We start from the raw sequence: 18457 nt of genomic DNA, 5'->3' as shown, positions 1-18457 counted from the left end.
AGCTAGCAGCAGAGAATCTCTAAAAGGTCAATTGCCCTAATAACATAGGCAAGAAAAACTCTAATAAAAGCAGTTTTAAATGACTCTCTTTAACTTGGTTAGCTTCTAAAGTATTAATAGTTGTCTAACATCAAAATATATAAGTGGATCACTCGTAAAAGTTTCGACGTTCAAAAACATATAATCTAAATAATGGTTGTTTCTATACACAAGTGTGACTTTTGCAAACTACAATAGAAAGTATTATAATAAAAAGAAAGCTGATTTCAATATTATCAAAAGCCTTCAGTATGTACTCAATAATTTATCATATAATTATGTTTGACTCTGTATATTATCACCAGGAGCATCACCAGACTTAGAAGTAACTTGAAGCAAACGGCGAGGGTTTATGCTATATCACACTTTTATCAGCGAGTAGTAAAACATAAATTAAAAGATAGATATATGAGCCTCATGAATTGCTGGTACTAAGGAAAAAGACCTCAGGCTTTATACTTTCTCCTTCTTTCGGCTTCCCCCATTTAGGGGCCATTACCGCATGTGGTATATCCTAGTACTGAATGTATTATGACTATTTCCTCATGAGATTTGGCACATAAACAGTTGTAGCCTGATGCCCTCCTCAATGCTCTCAGTGGTCCCTTTGTGACTCAGACCACAGGCCTACCATATTTATGCCAACAAACTCACCCTTGAACCATGGCTGCTTCTATACCCAAGGCTTTTGGCGTCATATACATATATGGAAGTCTAATCTTTGCTGAAATTGTTGAGTAAAAATCTTATCAAGATTACATACAGACAAATGTACATTTTCATATCCTTTGGTTTAAAGTACATGTTACACAATATTGTGTGGTTAGAAAGCCTAATACTTGAAAATTTTTAGTTAAAACACTAATAGCATTATCAGATTGATGCCTAAAACACACTTTGTGAAGTTTTTATTTGGTAAAACCTTTATCTAAGAGTTACCTGCTACTAGTTTGATTAATTGTCAAAGTATTTTATTGATTATTTATCTGGAAAACAAAAGAATTGTAGCTGCTAATAACAATAGCTGCTAGTAAACATGAGTGTCAATCAGCATGAATACCAAATATTAATAATGGTTACAAATCACCATAAATCCGCATCACCATGGCTACCAATCAACAAGGTTACTAATCAGCATACATACAAGTCAGCATCACAACCAATCACAGCAGGTACTGTATAACTGACATCAACCACCATCACAAATGTTAAATTATAACTACTTGAAACTATTCCAAGTTTTCCATCATCCAACCTGTTTGTATTTAGTTCTTATTAAATACTCTGTTTCAATTTGGGTTATCAATTAGCAAACATCAGAAAACGTATTTACTTTTAAGTTTAAATATTAAATCATGTGAGTCAGATAAAGGGCATGGACTTTTTTATACTCTAATTCAGGTTAATGGATTGTATACGGCTATTTAAAAAGATGGTACTTAAACACAGCAGAATTTGAATAATTTAGCTGCAATACTTTGTTGGCGCCAAATGCAGCACATATTGTAGTAATTCAATTTGGAACAACCAACATAAAATGTATGACAACTCTGATAAATTTCTTTTAGTATTGCAGAGTGACGAGATCACTCCCAACCATATTAGCAGCTCTTAAAGGCAAATTTAAATTGATGATAAAGATAAGATTACTTGAAAACATTTTTCTTTGGTCGTATTATTCAAATATTTAAAATACCTAAACCAAAACTTTGTATTGTTTCATAATTTCAAAAAATACTTCGAAAATTATGAAAAAATTACAAAGTACTAAGATACTCTTAAAAAAAACTACACATATTCTAATATCTAAGACTGCATGGATAGATGCCTGTTCAAAGAATCAAATTTAATAAACTATGAAGTTATTAGGTAGAATTTAAAAATCAATCATTGTCCAACTTTGCAGAGATGAACTTATAAAAAAATGCCAAAACTAAGAAATTAGTCTCAATAAGTTAGATATGATCCAAGTTAGAGATCACAAGTCTTTTAACAGCACGAGTTGTTGCAAAACCAATTTATGCTGAAGAGTTAAGCTCTCCTTACAATCACATGATTTGAGGATACATTGATTTACACTACCCCTGTTGAGGTCTTCTTACAATTACATGATGTGAGAGTACATTGCTTTACACAACCTCTGTTGAGCTCTCTTTACAATCACATTATGTGAGAATACGTTGCTTCACATTACCCCTGTTGAGGTCTCCTTAAAATCATATGATGTGAGAGTACATTGCTTTACATTACTTCTGTTGATCTTTCCTTACAATCAAATGATGTGAGAATACATTGCTTTACATGAACTCTGTTGAGGTCTCCTTAAAATCATTTGATGTGAGAGTACATTGCTTTACATAACATCTGTTGATCTTTCTTTACAATCAAATGATGTGAGAATACATTGCTTTACATGAACTGTGTTGAGGTCTCCTTAAAATCATATGACGTGAGAGTACATAGCTTAACATTACTCCTGTTGAGGACTTCTTACAATTACATGATGTGAGGATACATGGCTTTACATGACCTCTGATTCTAGCTTGAGGACACTTAGTGTAATTTAAAATGCTTGAATTGTATACAAAGTTCCAACTTTTACTTTTCCCAGTAGTCTAGTTTCATTCAAAGGAAGAATATTAAAATACATGTATATTTTCTAAGTCTAAAATAAAGTAAAACAAAAATATATTCCTACTACATGTATCAAAAGAGGTTTTTGTCTAGTTGTCTGTCTATCTGCTACCATAGTTTGAGGCTTGAATAAAAGAGAATTTTCCATGAGACTAAATCTTGTGACCTTCAGTTTGTTACCACCCTTAGTCTAACATCTGCTGCAGTAAATCGCTGTTGTGTTCTACATCTTACCCATTGTTTATTTGCACTGCATAATGATCTGCCGTTCATGGTTAAAGTAGTAGGACAAATGTTTATCTAAAAGGCAGCGATAATATTTCATTTCTGTCCTTCTATGTTTGTCCTCTAACACGCTTCGCCCGGTGTGATTGTAAAAACATGTGTTATTACTTCCTAGTTTGTTGGGTATTTGTTAAATGACTTATTGCAGTATATCAATAAAAATGAGGCTGTTTTACACATAAATAACAAATGATATTCATCTCTTTAGCCCAATATGGTACAGCATAGCGCTATCTTATTGATACAGCTAAATATTACTTCTGATATCATGTTTCCAGTCAACAAGCATTTATCAGAACTGCACAAAAGCTGCAAGTGTAGCTAATCAGTAGCTAATGCAGTAAGTAGCAGTAAGTCAGCTAGTAAGTGAGTTTTTTGGTTTTAGCACCAAAACTACCGGCCATGTTCATATATTATCTCTGTCAATTACTTAGTAATATTTATAAGTTTCTGGCGCAAGAACTTACAGTATGTGTAAAACTAATCTTCATGATTTGGTTAAATTAAGGCTGCATGATTCCACAAATAAGAAATAAAACTAGCTTATATAAAATATATATATTGTGAATATGAATAATTGATCTACTTCTTTTGGCACAAAAACAACATAGTGTAGTGCACAAGTGGGAAACACGGTCAAGAATAAGAAACTGTCACGAAATTGACATAAACGACGTATTATCTCAGACACAATAAGGGTGCAATCGCATAGTACACCTTCTGAGCAGTTCAAGCAGCTACATTTAGTTGCCTGGAATGTTTTAGCTCATATTAAAATAAACAAACAAGTTGAATATGTATAAATACTTCATTCAGAGCAACTACTGAACATGTTTGCTGAACTGAAGGTAACTAATCAAGACGGTTTTTAGTTAATCCTAAACTAGTGGAAATCAAAATAACTTCAGCAAAACTTCAATATCTGTTTAGGAGTATAAATGAATTAAAAGAAGTGATGTATGAATTCTATCTATAGCAGTGATTAAAAGAGAGTAATGCTAGAAAGAAAAAGGTTCCTTCTAGCTGTAGTGTTCTTTATGCATAGCCAGATGAGAGGATGTACATTGTCTAACATTTACATGTTTCTCCTAACTATATCATCTGTCATAAAATATTATAAAAAGCATTGCTGATGACAAAGTCAAAGTAATAGAAAAAGATTCAGCTGTTCATCATTTAGTTTTAAAATTGCAAGTTTTGATCTTGCTATCAACTGAATTAGGTTCTATGTTCCCTGTTCTGGCAGATAGATGGTGTCAACTTATCACCACTTTCTATTGCTGCTTCTTAGTCAATACTAGCTGACAGCAAAATATTTGGGGTACAACTGCTTGAAATGTGTCACCCAAGTTCAAGCTATCACAAGGAATTGTCTGTTCCTACCAAAGCAGGTTAAAAAACAGCTACAGCCAGGAGTGAATGCTAACTGTTGCTACTTTTAGCTGACCACAAAGCTCACGCTGCAATTAAGAGCCAAACCTAAATTCTGAATTGGATTTACCTCCTCTGTGGCAGCACAATATATTTCAATAAAGTGAAGCTTTAGAAAATGATAGTCTTTGAGAAGTACTTGACATTCAGTACTATTGCATTACAATTTTAGTAAATGTGGCATTGTTAAGTTCAAGATGTTTCAATCTAAAAAAATTAGACTTATATCACTGGATTGTAAAGTTTTAAAACAAAATATTAAAATTTGTTAGTAAAAAGCAAATTTTTTTGATGTAGAGAAAGGTTGTGACCTTTTTCCTAGACCTTAGTCAGCTCCAAAAGAGCAAGAGCCTCACTGTAGCTGTTGTTCCTCTTTTTAGTTAGAGCTCTTTGTGAACTCAATAGACTTAATTTGTGTCACGCTATTCCAAAGCGATGTAAATATGCAATGCCTCCATCTCCTCAGCCCAACATTTTTCACTCAGATAATCTTGGCCAAGCTTTACCAACCAATTAATCTTGGATAACCAGGAATGATTTATACCTAGAAAATTTGTTATTTTTTGGTATAAAGATAATAAAAATTTTCTAAATTAAACATGTGCTTGTTATTGCCAAGATAGTAAAGATAGGCCATAAATCAAATCTATACACCTTAGATGTAGTTAGGAATATATCCTTTTTCACTCTAAATGTGGCTGAAAATATAATAAGTGTTATATGTTGAAACTTTGTGAGATGTCAGGTTTAATCAAGATGCCAGCTATGCACTTATTCATTCCACAAATATTAACTTGATGTTAATCAAAATATATTCAACCAAAAAAATACAGATTTACTAACAAAAATTGGCACAAACAGGATAATTGCGAAATAACAAACTCAATTTATTAACTGAGTTTTGAGGCAATATTTGCCGTAGTATTCAAAAGCGTATTTAAAATTGCGGAGATGCAAAAGTTTGGTAAGAGATTGTTTATCATTATAAACAACCTCAACACCATCATCACCTTTAGGTTATACTCCTGGGAGAGATGTGATAAACATCTAGTCTAAATGACTTTAATGTTGAAAAGAAACAAATATATCTATAAAAATATACACGTATGAAAAAGGTTTTTTCACCCTGTTAACCCAGATGGATGGTAATGTTCACTCAAGCCCTCGTATCCTACCAGAAACCTGGGGATTTGAGCTTTCGCTTCAATATCTTACCTGTTCCTAATAGCGACATATCTGCAACTCATTTGTGTTGATTGTTGGCGGTATTTGCCTACACTACATGTGATTTGTAGGTGTTAATGTACTTTATGCTCTAATGGTTACTAGAGCTACAGTTGTTCTCACATGCCAGAGCTTTTTAATCTCCTCTCTGAGTGGTGGGAGAAATCCATCCACTCTTTTTTGCTTGCTTTTTTGCTGAAGTCATACAGTAGTACTGTATATATTGTACTTTTTGCCTTCCTGTTCTCCTTGCCTACCACTACAATATGTGGCGGGTTTGCTAAAACATGCTTGCCAGTCCGGATGTAGAAATCCCAAAGGAGCTTAGAGCAATCATTCTCATTAACCTTCTTTTGAGCTTTTCTCCCGTGTTGTAGTTTACCGAGACCGTACCCATTGCACAAAGTGTCGGCACAACACCAGCAACATTAAAGTAAATGTATATACCGCTCAGTGTATGCATTTCCAGCTGGCTGCTTGCATTCACTGATGATGTCTGGATAGTTTCTGGTGCATCTTTGCAAAGTCTGCATCTATAATCACTTCTAGTGTTATGTATCTGTATTTGGAGTTGACTAGTTGGGTGCACTTATCCCAGCCCTGCCATGATTAGCAACTTTGTGTTGGCCCATAAGTTACCTTGGTTACTTATGGGTTATAAATATAGGCTACCTAAAAGTTGCACTGCAATTTTTAGGACAGGGCAAAGTTTACCTTACATGAAAGGCTACAGCAAGCCACGGATACCATGGAAAACTTGCTTGTCGAATTCCACTCAATTTCTTTGACAAAGAAACGGCACACAGATGATGAGAAAACTGGCTGACCCACCAAAGCTCCTCATGGTGCCCGCTACTGACAAGTATCTGAGGTTGGTGACCTAACCAGACACAGATGTGACTGAACCAAGGTTACCTCCTAAAAGTTGCACTGCAACTTTTAGCTAGTGCAACTTTTGCACTACAAAAGTTGCAACTAGCTAGTTCAACTGGTTGCACTGCAACCTTTAGGAGGTTACCATAGTGCATAAGGCTCAACATTAAAAGTGCACTGCGACTTTTGATGTTGAATCTTGGCACACCATCATGTTTTTCATTATCTTTTAATGTTTATCTAAAAATTTGATCGATTAACTGTTTTAGTAAAATAATTTCTAGCATAAATACTTGCAGATGACGAGTCAAAAACATCTGCAACTATTCCTATTTTTTATTGCTAATCAGTTTAGCTTTCTTTGAAATTTTTGTACCAGAGTTCAACAAATCATTTCCCAAATAACACTGAAATAAAGTTATTTGTTTCAACATGTCAAGAACATTTTGGATGTTTATGCTGCATAACCAGGTCATTAGAGAACTTGGCTCTGAACTCCAACTAATATTTATGGCCTCACTTATAGCAACATGAAATTGTAAAAACCTAATTTTTCCTAATAAAGTATCTGAGGTTTTTTCCCAAATAATAATAGTCTTCCTATTATTTCCACCAATTTTGTTGTTTAAATGCATGAAAATATTTCCCAATGTGTTAATTGTAGAAGGTTTTTAAAGCCTGTAGTTGTGTAGTATCGTAGCAGCTGTTTTCAATTTCACATTCGATTTATTACAAAAATACAATTTAGTCCAGTTCACTGATGGTATTCTTGAAATAACTGAGTAGAACCTTATTTAGCGTATTACATTAATATAATACATATAGTAATATATTAATATTTATATTTTAATATCATTTAATTCTGTATAGATATGGATCTGGAGTTATCGAATGTTTGAAATGGATATATGTACATAATAAATATATATATATATATAAAATTGAGTAAAAATGAAAGTTAAAGTCAAGTTTAAAACAACTTTACTACTAATAGTTTCATATTGCCATGCAATGATCATCTAGATATATATATATAAATATATATATATATATCTAGATATCTAGATATATAGATATATCTATCTATAAGTCTGCGAGGCAACTTAGTTGTTTCGTGGCAGGAAGTCAACTCTCAGGGGTAATGGATTTTGTGTCCCTTGCCTAAGCTCTGAGCTGCACTGATGAGGCTTCAATAGCCGAAACAGTACTGTCTGTAGCATGAGTATATGCTCCCTCACTTCGGTTTGGTTGAGCACTCTGTGAGAGGTGCGGCACTATTAGCCTTTGTGCAAAGCTCATCACTTTTGTGATTTGAGTACTCTGGTGTCAGCACATTGACTTTCTTAAAGTCTGCGAGGCAACTTAGTTGTTTCATGGCAGGAAGTCAACTCTCAGGGGTAATGGGATTTGTGTCCCTTGCCTGAGCTCTGAGCTGCACTGATGAGGCTTCAATAGCCGAAACAGTACTGTCTGTAGCATGAGTATCTATATATATATATATCTATGTATATATATATATGTATATATATTTATATGTACATATATATATACATACATACATATATATACATATATATGTATATATAGAACTAACTAGAGTGTTGGAATAGGTTGATGTTACTTATCTTTCTACCAGATTAGGGTTTTTCTCTGGGGTCATGACAGGTCTGTTTTGTGCTTCATTAATGCATTTAAGGCAAAATTTGTATTAAATGCAAATTGCTTATACTTGCGTAGATACCCGGCTTCTTGATGTACACTAGTCTCTGGTTGAGTATTTTGATCAGTATGTGGGGCAGCGACATGAACAGTGTGAAGTGTTGGCCTTTCCATCCTGGTGACAGATGGGAGACTCTAGTTTATTTTCCAATTACCAAATTTAGAAAAGATAACATATTTGTATGTATATTGTAGGTTTTGTATGCACCTACAATAGGCAAATGAGTAAATTAGTTCAGGCTGCAATATCTGTGAAGATCTCTAGAGAGAGAAGCACGGAGCTTGCATCTTATACAGCTCATATGCTTATATCCATCTAACCATAAAGGTTCTTGTAGTTAGGACAGTGTTTTTTCTATTTAGACAGGTGTAAACTTGGCTTCAAGCATCGGCTTAAATATACCTCTGGCGTGCTACCAACAAAGCTTTGAAGTTGGCTTAAACTTTGAATGATTCATTGATTTTAATGTCGGTTGGTTTAACCAGATTTATCAGGTTATAAGCCAGTTATAAGCCGGTCATAAGCCAGCTGTAAGAAAACAGTTCATATGCTAGCATGAGTTGATTTCAAATCTTTTATTTAACGGATAAACTAAAAAGCATATACTAGTGGTTTACAATATGGTAGAGATGTTATAACACCATTGTAGAATTATAGCTGATCTATAGCTAACCGTAACAAAACTGTAGTTAAATACAGCCAATCTACCACCAAATAGAACCACTTATGGCCAACTCCAACAGAATCATAGCCAAGTATAATTAATATATAACTGTCTACCAAGTCTAACCAAATATTGTGAAATATAGCTACTTATTGTCAATATGGAGCCAATTATAATTTAATTAAATGTATATCTAGTGACTAGTTGAAAAATAATCAAACTGTATGAGCTGGTAGTATGTGAGAGAAGAGTCAAGAGCAGACAAAGTATTTACGTGTATACCTTCTCTGCATTTGCATTGAACAGGTGACAACTTTATAGAAGATATAAAGGATGTTATAGCATCATTTAACTTTTAAGAAATTTTCCTTAATAATTTAATTTTAGTATAATTCCATCATAAGGTGATTAAATATATAAGTGTTTGTGAAAAGTAAGGTGAATTCCCGACGTTACACAGGTAATTAAAAGTTTTTGTACAGAAGATTTATTTTTCAATGACAGCGACAGGGACATATATCGATATAACTTTTAAATGAAGGTGTTTATTTATTTCTGCGTGTGCTATAAGTTTAATTAGATTCATGCTATATATGCGTATATTTGCAGCATTTTGGGGAATTCTGGGTCTCTTTTAAGTAGTTTAAGCGGAAAACTATCAAATTTTAACCAATCTCCATAAAAAAGAGGCAGGTGTAAAATTATGTGCACAACGATTCTATAGTATAGCAATTAGGTCATGTCACAAAGTAGATAGCATGCCTACCTACAGAACTGGAGTTTCTGAGTCCAATTTCAGTGTGAAATGGTTTTTCTATCCACTAAAATCTATTGCTATAACTCGTCATATGAACATAAGGCAAACACTTAGATTTATTATAGAGTAAAAGTATACAGTTGCATTAAGATACATGTACGTAACAGTATGTTACGGATAATAACTTATGAAATTAAAATTTTTAGCTACTCTTATCTGAGCTGTGAATCAAATTACTAAATCAGTGCTGTACCAAATGTAAAACTAATATTAAACCTTTTAGTACACCAACAGAAATGTGTGGCTCACAGCCAATAAAATCTTTTTGAAGAGGTTAAACAACGTTCAAATTATTATTAGTTGTGAAACTAAGTTATACAATTCAGTAGCAGAAAGGTCTTTCAGCATCAAAATGGCTGCCATTAGCAAATATGACGTGTTATAGCTTAAGAGCCTCTGGGACATGATATCGATGACTGTTAGGTGTGACATCACTAGATTGGTTATACCAACTGTCTAATAACTCCTCTACCACTGACCAACCTATTGTAAGAACCCAAGGAATCATTAGCAAGTGTGGTCCTGTATCGCATAGTTTAATATAGATTTGTACCATATTTAGCATGTTTTCCAACACAACATACAGACTAAACTTTTGGTAACTTAAATAAAAACCAAAGAAAGTGGCCAAACTTACAAATATTAGCTCAAGAAATTATTTTGATGACAAAAATTGCTTATATAAATCAAATTATATTACACAAAAACACAAATAAATAAACTGCTGTATTTCTCTTGCTAATGTGTAAATTTGATTAAATATGGTTTACTAGCTTCTCAATCATCTCATTAGAGAGCCAATCACTGCGTGGCGGGTCACACTGATATTTAGACTTTCTTATATAATCAGTAATAATGATTTAGTCTTCTACCTGGCAGCCATCTTAAATTTCACAAATACCAGTTTTTTATTGAGCAATAACATATAGCACGACTATAGATTATCTGCTAATGTTTGGCTACTTCATTTAACTATTTGCGTTATCTGTGTCACAGCAATAATGACCAATTAAAGAGTTGTTATTGTCGAAGATACTTTGGTTGAGTATCTAATTCTGCCAAATATGCATGATTGTAAGTTTTAAATGACTAAATATGTTAAATAACTCATTAATAATGATAAAAATATTGGGGTCAGTATATTAGCTTCTTTAAAAGAGAGCAAACAAGGTGAATGTCACATAGACACGGCTAGTCAGAGAGAGTAATTTAAACAGTTAGACCAATAATTATCTTATTCTATCAACCGAAATATTAAATTTCGTATTCAAATATTTAAACCAATATTACTGAAATTTTTTAATTACAAATTATAATGGAATCATTGTCTTTAATGTGTTTCAATTCAGGAAGCAGAACTTGGCACAAGTGGCAATTACTGCTAGCCATGGAAAGAGTTCCATATACAACTTATGCAGAACATCTGTCTGAAAAAAACAGGTTAATTATGTATATGTAAGTAAATTTGCATGTTACATATGTTATATGTAAGTATGTGTAATTATGTGTAAGTGTATCTAAGTGTATGTAAGTATAAGTGAGTTCATGTAAGTGTATGTCAGCATATGTAAGCATATGTAAGCATATGTAAGGATATATAAGTATATTTATACGAATCTAACTGTATGCAAGTATAGGTTTATGTAATTGTTGTCAGTAATTATGCATGTTTACGTAAGTATATGTGAGTATATGTGAAGCTATGTAATATATGCAAGTCTATCTAAGCATATGTAAGTCTATATAGTATATGTAAGTGTATCTAAGAATATGTAAATCTATATAATATATGTGCTTGTATGTAAGCATATGTAAGTCTATATAATATATGTACATGTAAGCGTATCTAAACATATGTAAATCTATACAATATAAGTAAGTGATTCTAAACATATGTAAATCTATACAATATATGTATGTATAGCTAAGCATATGTAAGTCTATATAATATATGTCAGTGTATCTAAACATATGTAAATCTATACAACACATGTAATTGTATCTAAGCATGTGTAAGATTATTACAGATTCTTTTTCAATCAGTTTAACTTCGGTTGGAGCCTTTTATGAAGGAACGAGTGAGCCAGGCAGTAGTCACATCTTAAGCTGTTTTGATCAGGAGCCAATCAGACATAACTGAATTCTAAGATTAACCACCAAGGTTATACTTAAGTTTAAACTGTCAGCACAGCTGACTACTTGCTCTCTTGTCCTGCCCTTTTACTTTATTTTATTCAATCATACTTAAAGGTAATCAGAGCCGTCACCACTTACAGTTTAATTAGCCAATACATCAACTCCAAAATATATCATATCCTGTCATATCCTCATATCCTGTGCTATTTTTTCATATCTTATCAAATATTGTTATATTATTTTGCAACTAGTTATATCTTGATATACTAAATGTATTCTAATATATTGTATCTTCCTATGGTGTTTTGCAACCGGACTTGGCAAGCATTAAGAACAACGTTTGTTAATTTAATCTGATTTATGAACTTGATTCTATAAATAGTCAGAACGCATTAACAAATTAATTGCATTCTATTGTCACTAATGAAGTTGATGGCGTCTTACAGCTAATCAACCAATCAACACGCTGAAAAGTTATTACTGTGGGCCTTCAGCAGATATAAAGTCTACAGATCCTTAAGATCACTTTATATCGGCAGATGGCACAAAAGTGCACATGTCATTGTTGAATATTTAGGTAGGTTTTCAAAGGTGGTTTGAAGTTAGTTACCTAAAACTTAAAATAGTGTTATTTGCTAGTAAATACTATTTTGCAAAAACATTTTGTGATAGCGTTTTATTTCAATTCATTAGTACTAATTGTACAATGTTTCGTTCTATCAATGTTTTTGAAACGCAAATTTTGAAAAGCAGTCATGTGCAGTTCATTAAATTTATCATATTGAGGTCGGAAAATCCAAAAGTCATACTGTATGCTTTCAAGAAATATACAGACTATGCCAAAATATTTGGATGAAAATGAATAAAAAGATTTGGTTAAAACCGTAAAAAAACAATGTAACTAAATAGTTTCATAAACTTTTATTATTTTTCTAGCAGTTAAAAAAAACAGGTTTTTACAGTTTATAAGTACGCTTAAAAATGGTTAGTATGTTAGCGTGCAAGCTATTTTAAAAATTACTTTTCAACTATTTGGCCAAAATGGTAATGATATATTTTCATATTTGCACTCAGCATGAGAGCAAACAAATCCTATATACATATATAAATCTATATATAAATAAATATATAGATCTATAGATATAAAGCTATACTGTGGTATATAAACACTTTTTCAGCACAAAGATCCTGCTAGCATATCTTAATCAATATTTCCAATTAATCTTAATCAGCATTTTCTAGCTTTACCTTGTCTTTCTTTCATGCAAAGAATTTTATAAGACATGCGAGTTTTCAACAATAAATGCTGCAAGTCATTTTAAAGCATTATCAGGGTCACTATATTATTTTACTACAAGCAATTATTTCTGGCAATCTGACAAAAACTCAACAGGAACAGGTTCAATGGTCTGTTTACACAATCATGAATAAGCGTGGCTGTCGTAGTGGCTACCCTATATAGACCTATTAACTATAAGTATAGTTAATAGGTCTATGCTACTTTAGTGGCTGATAGCTGATCTGAGTTAGCTGATAATGGGGATCTTTCAAGCCTAAAGCAGCGAGAAAAGTCAGCCTTTTCAAATCTGCTATAATGTGATGACTGTTAGTAAAGTGAATGTTTTTTGTTGATCCTAAAGTTGATCTTCTGGAGATTGCTCTTACCAAGCATGAAACTAATAGTAATAAAGTGTTTTGTTTAAAGTTATTGTCTGTTTTATTGATTTTAACTTGCTTTGATTTATCATTGAGTACTCTGCTCAGATTTGACGCTTTTGCTGCCAAATTTTAGTTACTTCCAACTGTTAGCTACAGCCGATTTGTCAGCGACAGCATGATTACATAAGAGAGAGTAATAAATCTATTCATAGTATGGTAAAAACTGGTTTGTACTGTTTAGTTTTTAACTCAGTAAAAAGTACTTTTAAGAAAGTAAAAGATTTGTTTTAAAACAATTTTTTCACTTCAGCATTGGTTCAGCTTTGTTTTATTAAAGAAAAACACAAGTTTATTTGTTATAGTTACTAGTGTACATATAGTACAACCAGAAATATCGGGTCTGCAAACACCAAGAAGTAGAGCATGCACCTGTAAGCAATGTGCACTCGCAGTGAGTGTCTAGTTGTAGATGCATAATTATAACAGTAGATAAGCCTGCAGGAATATTAGCAAGCGATAGTAGCTTAAATTTCAAACACCGGTACGTATGGAAAATGTTTAAAAGTTTTTGTTTGTGTTTTTAGCATCACACTTTGAAGAATATTATGAGGATGAATCGATTTAGAGCTGTTTACAAAAGTCCTACATACAAAAGGGATAAAGGATACGCATGGTTTGTTTTGCTAATGTCCTCTCTCTCCTCTTCCATGCATTTCGGTTTCACCACTGCTATCCTTGGTAACCTAACCCTTGTTCACCAGTCATACTTTGGTGTTGGACTACAGCTGAGCAGCCTTATTGGAACATTACATCTGGCTGTCATTTTCTTCTTTGGTACGTTGTCATTCTTCTATAAATGTTTTTCTCATTTTGAAACTTTCTCATTTTAATTTTTAATTTTTGTTAAATTTTAAATTTCCAGTTGCTAGCTGTTTTTATCCCGAGCATCACTCGATCTATCAAAGCATTGTGTGTTTCAGGACCAGTGGCCTCAGTTCTTGTAAAGAAACTTGGCTGTAGGGTGACCCAGGTGTGTGGAGGAATTTTCGCTGTCTTAGGGGTTGGACTGACATTTTTTGCCGTTAAACCTTGGCATGCTATTGTCTTCTTCAGTATCCTTAGCTGTAAGTATTACTATATTGCAGTTGCTTCAGCAGTTGTTCTTTTGCAATCAGTACCAGAGCCTCACCAGTTTCAATATTTAACAAAGAAACATTAAATATTCGCCAAAGATAGCCTATCGCTGAGGATTTACTTTTAGAATACCAAAAACATCTATTGTATGAATGAGCCTCAAGGAGAAAATTACTCATTTAAGATTCATTCAATACGTGCATGGCCTCGATAGGTACGTGCATTCATAATTGTGCATAGCTGAGCTCTTAGATTTAACACTTAATCTAGCTATGGCCAAATAGCGGATCTAGAACCGAACTGGATCTTTGTAGTTTTTTGTGGATCTTTCAAATTAGCTGTTCAAAAAATGTTCAGTGTTTTATATTAATTTGGTTTAAAAAAGATTATTGTAAACCTTTCTTAGAATTTTTGTAAAATCATTGATGTCAGCAACAAATTTGGTGAAAAAACAATCATAGAACATGAGTCACAAATACCCATTTTCATGAACTTTAACGAACCCTGTAAGTAGCAGAAAACTGCATTTTAATAGTATTGTGAAGTCAAAGCTCACTCATAATTTTTGTCATTAATATCAGAAATATTTATTACAGCACATTCATTGACAGAATTTTAGCTGCCGCTGATACCATTTCATTTGCTCATAGCAGTGACTTCATTGGCTGATAATGAGCATTTTGACAACGATCAAATTTGGTAAATTTTAATCCAGAAATATCCTGACAATATCAGACCATCTCAAACATCAACTACAATCTCAAATGATAAAAGAGTGCCGATAATTTTTGATAGCCTTCACTTCAGTTTTGTACAAGTTCACATTTACTAGTGTAATGAAAAATCAGAGAGAGTCGACTGTCTAAATATCAGTGAAGCTTGGCTCATGCTTTATAATCTACCACCTATGTTTTATCAGAATCTCTGAAATTGGGCATGACTTAATACCTCTTCCATCTTTTCTCTGAAAAAAGTTGTTTTTATTTTATAAGGTGCTGATAGTCGTATGATGATCATGCCCAGTTAGGTTTTGTTGTTCTTTTGTGCCTGTACATGTATGTGGTTTAATTTCATGAGTTTTGGCACAATTGTTTCTATTGTAATTTCGACTGGATATTTATGAAATGCTAAAATAAATTTGGTGTCAGCAAACCGGTCATGCAATTAGGCCTCCTTTAAGTACATCTAAAAATTTAAAATATTATTGAGTGTCAGAATGGCTATAAACATCCAATGGATTGGTTTGTGTTATGAATTGTTACAATATTTTAACAAAAGTCTGTAATTCTACATTTTGGTTTGCAATCTAATTCATCATTATTTCATATCAATTGCCATAAAAGCTTACTAGTTGCCTCCATCCGCTGCTACAGTAAATTCAAATTTTATGTTATTATGTTTGCAGCTGTCGGAGTTTCTAATGTTTTTGTTGCAACATCGGAGATCTTGGCTCTGAACTTCAATGAATATAAATACCTCGCCTTTTCGTTAGCCGCATTAGTACAGAAAGCTGGAGTTATAGTAAATCCTATCGCCTCTCAAGTCTTGTTTGATCGGTTTGGTTACTCGAAGGCCATGGCAATCATGTCATCATTTCATGTCATTCATATCTTAGCAGGAATTTTCTTCTTCCAACCAAAAGAACATGAAAATTTGGAAGGTAGGTCATGTTTAGATATTTAGCAGTTATGTGACAGTAAGCATGGTTTGCTCTCGAGTACACAATATTATGTGCTTCACAGTGTCACTTTGCATATTCTTGCATTTTGTCCCATTTTGTGTGGATGCGTTAAGTATCAATAATTTCAGTTATTCTTGGTAGGTTAGGAAAGGTTTGATCTATTAAATGAGATATGATTTCAGTTCAATAGACTAAGACACAACTAAACATAGTTTTGAAAGTAAAGCAGTAAGTGCAGCTGCCAGCTTCTGCCAGTTGTAAGTATAGCTGGTAGCAGGACTAAATAAAACTTTCCATATTCTCCTGATATGTTGACGAGGAGCACATATGTCTACTTTTGGCTAAGTGTATCTCAAAACACTTTACTTTTAAAATATATCATTAGCCAATAATAGACAAATGTTTGAATTGTTGCTGAAGCCAATAATCATAAAAAAGTAAAACAATGAAGCATGTGTAGGTGATGATCTCACTCTATGTATTATTAGGTTCTCTAAAAGAAGATGTTGGCGAGAGAGACACCAACCTTGACAAATTTGCCCATGAAGTTGGACAATCAAACAAAGCTCTAGATATGAATGGGGTATGAAAGGTTTTCAAACGTATTAAAAACTAAATAATTATGATTACAATTGAGCTGCTACTCTATACAAAAAAGTTAAATAATATAATGCGGTGACCATTGAGTTGAGTTGCACATCTAATAAAAACTAAATTGTTGTGGTGACACTTAAGTTAAGTTGCATACTGATGCATAGTTATGTTATACGTATATGTCAAATATTAGCATTCTGGTAATTGTGAAAAGAACAGTACACAAGCTTAGATGTGTAAATAAGACAGATTATGCTTGACAAATCTCTTTTGTTGCGTATTGAGTAAATCTAGATTTTTGAATGAATCTGTTTGTTTTTCTGGTATTTCTTCATGCAAAATGCTAGCCACAGTGTTAAGCATGAAGCCATAAAAGATTTACATATGTAATAAGTATGTGCCCAACTTATTTCATAGTAAAACTAGTTGAATACAGGACACACAGAGACACGAACACAGGGACACGAACGCAGAGATACAAATTCATAGATACATACACAAAGACACGAACACACAGACACAAACACAGAGAATATGACAAAAACAAAAAGACAGAGACACAAGCATGAAAACATAATTATGAAAAACTCAGACAAATACAGACAAACAAACACAAACCCAGACAAATGCAGACAGATGCAGACAAACGCAGACAAATGCAGACAAACACAGACAAAAACAGATAAACACAGACACACAAACACACAGACACAAACACGCAGACTCGAACACAGTAACATCACCGCAGAGACACAAACACAAAGACACAAACACAGAGACACAAACACAGAGACACAAACACGGAGACGCAAACACAGATACACAAACACAGAAACACAAACCAAAACAAACAGACGCGAACAGATGTGCACAGACGTGCAGAAGCGTGCACAAGCAAGCACAGACGTGCACTGGCAAACACAGGTACACTTAGGCATCCACAGATGTGCACAGACCCACAGATTATTCAAATGAATTAAGAGAAAAAACAACTGTAAAGATTTTCAAACTTTTTTCAAACTATTGTAACTTTCAAATTTTACATCATGAAATAAGTTTTTGTTGAAAATGTATTTTAGTAAAATTTTAATCAAATCACTTTATCACTTATCACTTATCTTTTATCACTTATCTGTTTGCGAACCCATTTTTACCATGACGGAATTAAGATACTATCGCCAAAATTTAAATTCAAGAGAAATTATTGGTAATGCCGTTTCGCTGAAAAAAATTAGCCTTAGTACGGCGAGGACAAAAAGCATCGTGTTTCATAGAGCTAATAGAGTTTTAATTAATACCTCATTTAGCATGTGAAATCGGGAAAAGTATGTTTACAGTACATAGCAAGAGCAAAGAGCCGTAAGAGCCTTCATAGACCCGTGGTTAGACCATATCATTACAAACTTGCCGTTGCAATCTTGGTGGGGTTCAAATCTAGAGCGATGTGAGATTTCAATTCCAAGAGTTTAATAGCAATAGCCGGACATACCAAAGGACATACATACAAACAGACAAACTTTGAGATTTATACATGATGTAGATATGACTTGGATTTGATGTGAATTT

At 33.2% G+C, this 18457-nt stretch overlaps 1 protein-coding gene across 1 annotated transcript in view; it reads left to right on the top strand.

The window, feature by feature from the left end:
* Window positions 1-12361: 12361 nt before the first annotated feature.
* Window positions 12362-18457, top strand: part of LOC137408514 (monocarboxylate transporter 3-like) — a 52442-nt gene continuing 46346 nt past the window's right edge. The window contains exons 1-5 of the mRNA XM_068095068.1: window positions 12362-12400; window positions 14067-14316; window positions 14463-14606; window positions 16022-16276; window positions 16786-16880. Of these exons, the coding sequence (XP_067951169.1) occupies window positions 14088-14316; window positions 14463-14606; window positions 16022-16276; window positions 16786-16880 (723 nt within the window). The 5' untranslated portion in view covers window positions 12362-12400; window positions 14067-14087. The remainder of the gene's footprint in view (window positions 12401-14066; window positions 14317-14462; window positions 14607-16021; window positions 16277-16785; window positions 16881-18457) is intronic.

Source organism: Watersipora subatra, chromosome 11 (assembly GCF_963576615.1).
Source record: "Watersipora subatra chromosome 11, tzWatSuba1.1, whole genome shotgun sequence".
NCBI lineage: Eukaryota > Metazoa > Bryozoa > Gymnolaemata > Cheilostomatida > Watersiporidae > Watersipora > Watersipora subatra.
This window is presented reverse-complemented; position numbering and strand designations above follow the sequence as displayed.